This window comes from Parasteatoda tepidariorum, chromosome 9, assembly GCF_043381705.1.
Source record: "Parasteatoda tepidariorum isolate YZ-2023 chromosome 9, CAS_Ptep_4.0, whole genome shotgun sequence".
NCBI lineage: Eukaryota > Metazoa > Arthropoda > Arachnida > Araneae > Theridiidae > Parasteatoda > Parasteatoda tepidariorum.
The window spans coordinates 9194706-9206167 of record NC_092212.1 but is presented as its reverse complement, the minus strand read 5'-3'; the positions used below and the strand labels follow the sequence as shown (position 1 = coordinate 9206167).

At 28.4% G+C, this 11462-nt stretch overlaps 1 protein-coding gene across 9 annotated transcripts in view; it reads left to right on the top strand.

Moving 5' to 3' along the window:
- Window positions 1-7107: 7107 nt before the first annotated feature.
- Window positions 7108-11462, top strand: part of LOC107453074 (clumping factor A) — a 41866-nt gene continuing 37511 nt past the window's right edge. For 2 of the 9 annotated variants that reach the window (XM_043053223.2, XM_071184887.1), the window contains exons 1-3: window positions 7109-7267; window positions 8034-8182; window positions 8263-8413. In XM_043053223.2, coding sequence (XP_042909157.1) covers window positions 8354-8413 — 60 coding nt within the window. In that variant the 5' untranslated portion in view covers window positions 7109-7267; window positions 8034-8182; window positions 8263-8353. Of the gene's footprint in view, window positions 7339-7395; window positions 7415-7963; window positions 8183-8262; window positions 8414-11462 lie in introns of those variants that run through there. The other 7 variants (XM_071184885.1, XM_071184882.1, XM_071184886.1 and 4 more) reach the window with 6 other exon arrangements.

The following is an 11462-nucleotide window of genomic DNA, read 5'->3' as shown; positions in this document are numbered from 1 at the left end:
GCTAATGCTAATCGCGGCAATGCCATGACGATTTATCTGCTCTCTAAATTAACTTTATGGAACTATAAAGACAACAGGTTGTTTTTCTAAAAGGGTGACTTTTTTTTACACAAAATGATCCAAAAACCTCATTTTTTGAGTTACAACGGTTTAGTTTCAAAGCGACGATATGTTTCCTCCTCCCTTTTCGATATTGTTTCAATGTATCCCTGCCTTATACTTTTTAATCAAAATCAATGTGACTAATGGTTAAGAGATTTCCTCTCTTTTTATAATTTTTTTTAAACTATGCAAATTTTGCTTTGAAAATTTAAATAACAGTTTATTTCTATTTTTTAAAGGATACAGGAGACGGGGTAAGTAAAATGATCCATGTTTCCCGTTTAACCCTTTCCGGTACAGTGTAGCCAGTTATGCAACACTAATTTAAAAATCACTAGAAATGTAAACCACTAGAGAAATGCAAAATTAAATGCTTTTAAACATTAACACTAGAACAGCCACATTCTGGACTAACCTGAAACTTCCATTTGGGGTCCATCACCTTACACATCAGAAAGCCTCGACACGGATTTTATAAGTAGTCTGATCAGACTATTTAAAAGTCTGCACATGAATTCAAATTCTGTTTTGAAAGTGACTGAAATAACTTTATCATATATATTTGAAAATTGTATATGTGGTGTTTAATTCACGCCGGGTGTTGCGCCTGATAGCGGGACGGAAAAGAGAAAATACAGGTAGAAGGTATTTAAATATTAGATAATATTCGGGAGGAGTTAATCTATTCTCAACAATAACAATTCACTGTAAGGAACTTTATCACGGCGAGGAAGCAATTCAATATAAAAATTACATCCGTTAAAAACAATTGGTAGTTAAGGTTTTTTATTATTCTCGGAAAAAAACTAAAAAATGAAATTTATTTGTTACCAGTTTTTACTCCGGTGCGCCACCCGATGAGACAATCTAGCGTGACCCACTGGTGGGTCACCCCGGCGTGAACGTGTTAAGTCACTCTTACAAAACAGAAAATCATACATTAAAACATAATTTAATTTTTCACTTAAAGAAATTTTCTCAAAAAGCATCGAAGGTTGGCAGCGCCATAATATGGTGCGTTTATGCTCTTACTAACTAAAAAAAAATAAAAAATTTATATCGCTATAATGACTCAAAGATGCCAACTTGCTCTGGACAACTGATAAATATTTTCGAGTGGTAATCTTTTTGTGTATGATTCTTGGGGTCTGTAAATTTCAGTTTGTTGTTATCTCCCGCTTTCTTTTAAAATATTTTGCCTGGTCCGGAGCAATTGGCATCTCTGAATGACTGCATTTTAATTCTTGGAAAAATCCTCATTAAAAATTGACAGTGTATGCTTAGTTATTCAATGATCGAAAGAAACGAAGAGTGAATGAAGTCAAGAAACTTCAGGAATCAACAAGGGATTACCCTCTTCTAGTAATTATTTCATAATATAACAAAAGAGTAATTAATTGATACTAATAGTAACTTCTACCAACATAATAAAACAACAAATTTAACAGAAATGAACCGTTGTGATGCATTCACTTTGGGGAATGGTAAGTGCAAAATGTGAGTCGAACATTCTTTATCCTTAATATACGTATAAATAATTTAACGCATTGAATGCCGCGGTAAATAACTACAAACTACATTTCCAAATCTAGACATATTTTGCTAGTTTATAAAGACTTAGCAGGTCATAGAGATGTCCAATATTTTATGGAACAGGTATTTGGAACCTGTTATTTAATCATACCTGTTATAAAAATAACAGGTTACTTCAAAAAGCCTGTTCCAAAATACTAGGCAAAAAGTTTTATTCAATTATCTTGGCAAAAATGTATTTTTCTACTTTTTTTAAAATGTTAAACTGTTTTTTAGCAATCTTTGTAGAGTTTATAATAATAAAAAAAAATCACGTTTTATTTATTATTACAGTGTCGTAGCCAGGACATTGCGAGGGTCTATACAAGTTTTGCATTTCTAGTATTATAATTTTTTTTAGAGCTGCTTTAAATAGAGATAACTTTGCTAAAATCAAATGAATTATTCGAAAAATGTTTATCTATAGCTTATTTTCTCTAGTTCAATAGTTAATATTTCTATATACAGTTTTTTTTTAAAATTTTTATTATTATTATTTTTTTTTTTTTACATATTTCGTGGTGTCACTAGAACTGCATTCAAAAACCATGCCTAGGCAGTCTTGTATAGGATCTGAAAAACATTCTACGATAATATTTATAACAAATACCGCCTATGAAACGTGTGCCACTCTATGAATCCCCCCCCTCCTCGTATCTTGGAAACTTTGAACTCATTTCTTTTTTTTTTTTTTTCTTTTTTTTTTTTAGATGGAGTCTNTATAAAAAAGTTGAAGATTTTTTTCTAAGACCTGTTATTTTGGAACAGGTATTTGGAACAGGTATTATTTTGTATCGGAACAGCTGGAACCTGTTATTTGAAAATACCTGTTATCGCCCATCACTAGTCATATCTCAAATAAGTGGTGAATTATATATGCTTACGAATTGTTTAAAAGTAGTGGTGGATATAAAAATCTACTATATTGAATTTATTAAACCAAGAATCACAATAATTAAGTAAATTTTGAATAAATTTTCTGCAATTCCATAAAAGAGTGTAAATTTAATAGTTCTATATCATGCTATACGCTGTCAGCCAGCTGTTTTTCGCAGCCTATGTGAAAGATCAGTGTCAGCAAGCGGTGGCAGACGCAGCCTAAATGCAATTTCAGTGCCAGCCAACGGTGGTTGACGTGGTCTAAATGGAAAGCCCAGTGTCAGCCACCGATGGCTGACGCGGCGCTCATCATGTTAAACATAAAACATTTTGTAGGAGAACAAATCTTCGGCATATTACACTGTAACGCGCTGCCTCAATTCATGACAAGAAGATATAACTCATGAATAGTTCAGGACAAACGTTTAAACATCTTTATTTATATTTGTCATGCTTTTAAGTTATCGAATTTTGTTATTAATTAAGTTACCAAACATTTGTTAATTTGCAATAATCTGTTATTATTTTTAGCTTGAAAGAGTGGTTGGAGTAAGTATTTTCACGAATTTGCATTATCTGTATTTGTATTAATTTGTCCCAAATTGGTATTTGTATACCTTACCTTTACAAAGTTCTCAAAAAAATTATACGTTAAGAATTAAAATATATTAACTTAGTATTCCATTATTTCACAGTTCCCATTTTTTACGAATTTTCTTTATTCTCTAAAATAATGAATATGCTGTATCTCATATTTATTTTTCCTTCTTTTACAGCAGACTATTTAGATAGTGCTAATTATTTTTTTTTCCTTGCTGCATGGACGATGAAATTGCAACTTGTATTGATGACAAAATTTATAGTCTATAATTTTGTAGGTTGGACTGAAGAAACCGTTTGTAATAACTGTTAACATGGCAAAATTTTCTTCAAAATAAAATTGCAGAAAAAATAACAATTTTGCTGTTTTTGTTTATCTTTATTTATTTAAATTTTATTTTTATTTATTCATTCTTTTATTTTAATTTATTTATTTATTTATTTTTCTAAGGATTCTCTGGAAATTAAACATAATTAAGCAATGAGGGACATAAAGTACAGTTCATCAACTTAATAGACATAAGTGCATTAAAAATTTGTCTAATCAATTGTTCAAATTGATCATACAGTCATTCCTCCTAAAATATAAATTGGAACGTATGTGAAATTTCGAACAATTATAAATAACTCAATTTAAAAAAATGTCTTTACCTCAGATTGACTGTGAGTTATTCACTCCAATTTATTTTGCATTTATTCTTCATAAAATATAAATTAGCTTAATGGAAAAATCAGGTGACATTTTCTAATGTATTTATAAACCAAGGAAAATGACATAACCCAAGTAGTACCTACCTAATATCAGATAACATCAGTGAAATCTAACTTTATCTTGCACAACTTCTATTATTAGAAAAATACAAAAGGTCGATTTTTTCTCTGCATTATATAACGTTCGATTCTATACAAACTAATATTATCTAGCGTTCGCCGTAATAACGTTATTTTGCATTACTTTTGCTGCTATATAATATTAGATTTTGAATTTTCAGATATTATCTTGCGTTGCTTTTAATTTTTGGATTAAGCAAGAGGAAGATTTGGATGGTAGTAGAATAATTCGGCGATTTAATTCTACTTAATTTTCTGCATTGCTGTGAAGCAGTTAAACACAGAAGAATAATTTTATGATGTCATTCCATACATTATTTACTTAGCAATGATTTTATATCATTAATAATCATAGAGTCTTTAATTTTGAAATGTATTCTTATTTTTTTTTAGAAATGAGCAAATTTTATTAAAATCTCAATTGGGTTTGTCGATATAATTGTTTAAAGGTAGTATGTACTAAACCAACAATCTTAGAAAAACATTCACATAACATTTTAATTTCATTAGTGTCAGTAAATATTATGTTTTATCTAAATTAATTTGCACAAACATATAGTTGCATACGAGAATGAGACGAAAAAATATAACATATTTTACATTATCTTTTAAAAGCTGCCTATAGTATGAATGACCAAAATTTGACTACAATTAATTTCTCTTTTGAGAGCGTTGCTATAACAAAATAGATTTTTGTTTAAAACACTTCCATTGCTTGTATTTTTCGCTGATTATAGATTATGAGTTATGACATAAATAGGTGTAAAAAAAGTAGGTGTAATCAGTACAAATTTTGAACAGAGCTTTTTAGAAAAAGAAAATTTAAAAAATTATGCAGAGGCTGTAGTCAAGTTTCTAGTATTGATCGATTAAATTGGTTCATTTCTTAAAGAAGAAGAAAAAAATATTAGGAATATATTGAAAATAAAAAATAAACACTTGGAAATGATTAATGTCATAAAATTTATATGTAAAAAAAAACTCATTGTGTATAGAACACAAAAAAAAAATTCAATAAAAATTTAGGTACCCAAGTATTATTTCTTAATTTAATTTGAAGCATTGAAAAAAATTGTCTGAATATAATATATACTTTGGAGTAAGAGGGAAAAATTGGATGGTAGCAGAATTCGGTAAAATAATTTTATTTTATATTTCTGTATTGCTAAGAAAATAATGCACTGAATGACATCATAAAACTATTGTTCCATGTTTTCCTGCTTTACAACAATATAGAAAATTAATTAAAATTATATTACCGATACTACGACCATCCAGATCTTCCCCTTGCTTACTCCAAAATAAAATGCAAGGTACGATAAAATCGGAAAATACAATATCTAATATTATATATCATCAAAACCAATGCAAAATAATGTTACGGTGAACGCTAGATAATATTAATTTACATAGAATCTAATATTATATAATGCAGAGCAAACAGCGACTCTTTGTATCTTTCTAATATTTGAAGTTGTGCATGATAATGTTAAATTTTACTGGTTTTCGGGTGTTATCTAATAGTAGGTGTTAGTACTTGGGAATCGTATGGATCTGAATGTGCTCATTCATTGAAACACATTTCTTTTCTTTGTAAAATAAATGAGATGCATGATCCCCATGCCACTAAAATGGATAATCCTAGTACTCTCCAGACAACGTGTCAGAAAATACTAACAGGAATTTTGCAACTCCAAAAAAAATTCAAAAACACCACAAAAAAAAGAAAAAAACGAGGCTAAAGTAGCTAAATCTGGTAAGCATGAACAATAAGCAACAGCAATGTCAAGGATGATAAAAATTAGCCAATTGGATTTATCTATGGACGGTTGACTGAATGTAAACAATTACAAGCTTATCATAAAACCTGAAAAAATTTAAAAAGTTTCCGGTGTATCCCTCCGCTTATGTTATCCTTACGAGCGATGTGTGAACAGGCTTAATATTCTAAGAAGCTTTATTACTGTGATATGTGTTTAAATTTGAGCCATTCATTTATAAATTCCAACAGGTCGTGAGAGTAAAACAAATATAAGAAAGACAATTGATATCACAACATAAATAAAGTGTAAGGTTTGACAAGTTTTGAGTGTTGTCCCTTATTTGGCTATGATAGTGTAAAAATTCGCTGTTTGCTTCACTTTGAATAGGCTATATGACACGAGGCAACCTAGTTGAAAGCAACTAGTGGTTTCGGTGAAGTTGAAACGTGTCATATAATGGTTGCCCGGCTGCTTTCAACTAGCAACTGAAGTTAAAACCTTTCAACTTTAGTGGAGCAACCAGATTAGTTGAAACGTGTCATATAGTAGTTTCCAAATACTTTCAACCTTAACTAGCAACCATTTAGTAAACAAAATACACATGCTGATTCTGACGCATCCTGAATTTTTATCTTTTAAATTTGAACTTGGTTTAATCTTCTAACTATGACTAGTTTTAAATGGAATTCTAGTGATAATTTTTTTTTTTTTTTTTTTTTTTTGAAATTTTTCAAGCGTATCCTTGTCTTCAGGACATAAATAACAAAGATTATGCGAATAAACTAATTCCCTATAAACTAATTTCCTCTGTGGAGATATTAAAAGTTACAAATTATTATTGAATTTTAAAAGTGAATGAAAAAAAAAACTAGCATATTACTAATTACAAATGTTTAAATATTTGAAAATTCAAAATTATATAGCTTGAACGCTAAGCTTTTCAAACTCATTTTGACAAATTTTGATAGATATTTCTTTGTTAGATATTTCCGAGTACTAATGAAATTTTGAAAGCAAACGAAAGAAATTATTTTGCTTTTAAATCACCTTTTTTCTGTTCTAGTTCTTCTTTCAGAACCTCAGCTATCAGCTCAACGCCTACTTCAAGTACATCGTCAATAATCGCTTCCATGATAATTAAAAGAGCTTTTAGCAATAAAATTTATTGAAAAATATAAGTTCTGGTATGGACTGTTATATACTATAATAGTCCAATACTTTTCAAGCATTGGCGTAAAATTCAATCGAGAGTAGTAACCCGGAAGTCTTTCGACGAATTTTTACCCTTAGCGCCATCTGTGCTTAGCCTGAAACGGTCATCCATCCATTTGAAAAACGCGAGGGCTGCTTAAGCAACTCACTTGCCTGTTGGCTATTGTAACGTTTGTTTTTGCTAGAGAGTTAGATTAAACCGTATTTGGTAAATTTAAAGAAAATTTTGTAAACATCGTTTAGAGCTTCGCATGCAAATAGCCATCAATTTTTTGAAAAGAGGATTTTTTTTTTCGTCTTATTTATATGTAATAATCTTTGCATTATTATGTAATTAGTGCACTTTCTCTGTTTCCCTCCTTTTCAAGATTAAAATTAGGTTTTTCATCTCTAGTTTATTTCTTGATTTGTTCTTTTTATTTAAAAATTTGTTAATTGAACTTTAACGCCGGTTGGTAAGATGTGTTTTACGTAATAGGACAATTAATTATCGTTTAGAAGCTTTACTGATACTGAACGAAATACTAAAATACAAATAATCTCCATATACGAATTTTAAATGCGTGGGATATTAATGATATGGGATGATAGATGATATTAATAATATTTTTTCGTTTACTCTGAGTTCAAAGGGGATATGTCTGTATCGTGATCTGCCACAAAAATAGCAGTCGCCAAGGTGTCAAATTGATTTTAAACAGGAAATTTTAAAAAAAAGAAGAAAAAAAAACTTATAAGGATATGCCTGGCGTGGCTACGAGTTGAATCTATAACCTTTGAGTTAGTGTACTGTCTGTGATGTTTTTTTTTCTTTCTTTCTCGCTGGCTGCTGCCCGAAAGTTGCCAAGACTTGGCGATTATTCTACCACAGATACCGGAAATCTTCCCTTGATCTGAATTTAAAATTATTTGCTTTTCACTTTGTAATTTCATAATTCTACAAATTAAGTCAAAATAAATAGAATTTTATGTTTCTTTTTATACTTTATTGTATTATTTTATAGGTTATGATTGATAAAGACCTATAATCTTGGTGCTGTAATGCTTTTCTATGATGCTTTTTTTTTTCTTCAGTTCTGAGTAAATAGAAAGGAATCACTGAATCTCTTCTTGAGTAAATTAAAAGGAATCCTTCTTAAGCCATTTATAATGAAATCACAATGCATAGTACCCAATCACTCCATAGAATTTCTTTATGAAATTTCAGTAATTCAAGTAAAAAAGTATGAGAGAATCTATATTTTACAATTTTAAAAAGAAAACTTTAATTTTTTTACTTATTTTTTTTAATTTTTTTTTTTAGTATTTGCACTCATCTGGTACAATTACAGATTATGATACGAAGTATTTAACTTGGACACCTTAATTAAAATTCAAAAACTTTGAAGCCAATCATGTCTCAGGGATCAAGAATGCCTGACTACCAAATTCCAGACATTTTTCATAGATTTCAAGTAAGTTCATATTATACTCTATCTATAAATTTAGCACATTCAGTATTCATAAGTTGTGTCAGAATAAATTAAGACAAGAAGAGTTTGATAGAAATTTTGGATGTATGCAGTTATTCTGAAGTAATTCATCTCTGAAATTTCTTCTTTTTTCTAGTCACATAATTGACCAGAAAGTTAATCAAATAATATTTATAGATTAACAAACTTTTTTTTATTTTTTAATTCAGTTGTCTAAGATGATAATTTTAAGTTTCAATATTTTTAGTTTGGCTTTCAACATGTTTACAAAAATAATAGAAATTGTTCTTTTGCCAAATATGTAGTATATAATTTTAATATCAATCGTATTTAGATCTCTAACATGTGATCCTTCTTCTAATTAGCTGATTTCTGTGAATCGATAATTTATATTCCAACAAAATTTTCTCAGAGTTTCACTAGAATTAAAATGTAAACTTACTTACTTACGCAGAATCTCGTTAATGAGACATTTATTCTGCCCTTACGAGCACCCTTTTTGTTTCTTAAGTTCTCATTCACACACAATAATGTCTTTATTTACGCAGAAAGAAAAATGCACTTTAGATAAATTTTGATAACACGAGACTGAAAAAAAAAAACTCAAATAACTTCAGCTAGAATTAATTAACTACTGAGGCCTACACAGAAGTATAAAATTAATGGCAAACGTTTAAAACATCATTTGCTAGAAAAAAGTTTTTTTTTTTTTTTTTAAACTTATATTTTAATAATGATTAGTACTAATTACTTTTTAATATGATATTAAAGCCAGGAAATTTTGAATCCTGCATTTTAGTTGTCCCTTTTCAGCGTTTTTGATACCATCGTAAATTTGTCTTTCAATCTTTTATTCTTTTGCAGTTAATGCAATTGATTTTCTTATGATTTTTGAAGTTCTGATATTATTTCGCCGCAAAAATTTTTAATTGTGCATTTGAGTAATATATTTTCCATAAGCGTGATTTGCATTGATACGATCGCTAAACTGTGTGGTGTTTTGATTGTTTTATCTGCCATTATTGCAACAAATTTTCTAAATTTTTTTAATATATCCTCGTATTTTTTATATGTTATTGTTGAGACATAAAATGTTCAATTTGGGTATTTATTAATCATTTTTTGATGCAGTGATACTACTACTTTTTTGATCGATTTTTTCTCTGTTATTGCTATTTGTATTCACATGTTTTTTTAAATCCTAATATTATTAAGGAATAAGAAATTCACATCGCATATTTGATTAAATACTTTTTGATGTGCTTGGTTTGCACTAAATCCATGGGCGTTTGATCGATTTTTTCTCTGTTATTGCTCTATTTGTATTCACATGTTTTTTTAAATCCTAATATTATTAAGGAATAAGAAATTCACATCGCATATTTGAGTAAATACTTTTTGATGTGCTTGGTTTGCACTAAATCCATGGGCGTTTCGAGCTGTTATTATTATTTTTATTATTATCATTTTTATTTTGATTGTTAAAGCTGTTACTCTTCACATGGATTTAAGTCCGGTTATTATTATGATACAAGAAATTCAAATCACACACCTGAGTATTCACTATTTTATTGCGCAGTTTTTATTTTATTTATTTATTTTTCGATGTGATGATGACTTGCAAAGTGCAAAAAAGGAGGAATATAAAACTTTTTTCAATGTATACTTATTCTTTCAAGTGTTGACAAGAAAATAATTTGTCAAAAAAAAAATAATATTAATTTCTTTCTTTAAATTTTATAAATGTTACTTTTGTGCATAAAAATGAGTCTTTTATTTACCTTCGACATATGAAAAAAAAATTAGGTGCTTTAAAAAATAAAAACATCAAAAAACCTACCCATTGAAAAAAAATTCTAATAATTTCTTCTTGCTGCAAACACGTGTTTGAGATATTTATAACTATTTAGCATTTGTGATTGCATAAATTTTAACTTTATTATCAAAAAAATTGATATTCTTGCTAATTCACTGTATCAAGTGATAGTTCTTATCTGGAAGGGAGGACTCATAACTTTGCTTATATTTTGGAATAAGTATAAGTTCTGTAAACAACTCATAGGAAAATGTAGCTTTCATAGTGTTGGGTTGTTTATGAAGCAATTTCTTTTTTTCCCCTTTCTTTTTTTTCATTTCGGTGAAAGTGAAAAGCGATTTTCTAATATAAATACTTTATTGAACAATTTATTTCAACACCTTTTGTTATCTTTGTTAAAATTTTGCTATATAAAATTTTTTGTAGAGACCAAATAATTATTGAAAGGTCCCTTGTCATAAAAATATGGTGGATGTAGTAATACTCCCCATGAAAGCTATAAAAGCTTTTGGCAAGCTAACACACTTGTATGAGATCTCACATTATCTTGGTGGAACTGTTTACATTTTCTGTTTTAGTAATTCTTATTTTTTGAGCCCTTTATCATTTTTAAAAAAATTTCGGCTATATTTTTAGCATTCTGTATACTGAGTTTTTCAACATTATACTGACAAAATTTTTATTGTTACAGAAACGAGAAAATTTTACCAAAGAGCGCAGATAAGCTTTTAGGATGGTTTTTGTTGAAAAATCAAGTAATTTAATTGAATCACCTGATAAAGAGAAAAACATGTTTTAATTTAATCACCTGATAAAGAGAAAAACATGTTTTAATTTAATCACCTTATAAAGAGAAAAAAATGTTTTAATTGTTATTTAAATTTTAAGAATCACAGAATTTAGGATAAAGTTTATTTGTATGATATGCTAATTTTTTTTCTTCTTTTTTTTTGAAGAAATTTTAAACCACCATATATATTAACATTCTTACATTGTAGCAACACTTTCAGAGAAACTATTTCTGTGGAAAAGTATCCAAGTCATATTGTAGCATTGTTATATCACATTTTGTCTATAATTTACACTTACTAAATTGATCACAATAAACTTAACCTTTTTACTAGTAAGTTTGAGATAGTCTTGTAATATTGCAAAACAACTTTACATTTTATTTATTAAATTTGCAAAATATTTTTATTTGTTTTTTAATTATTT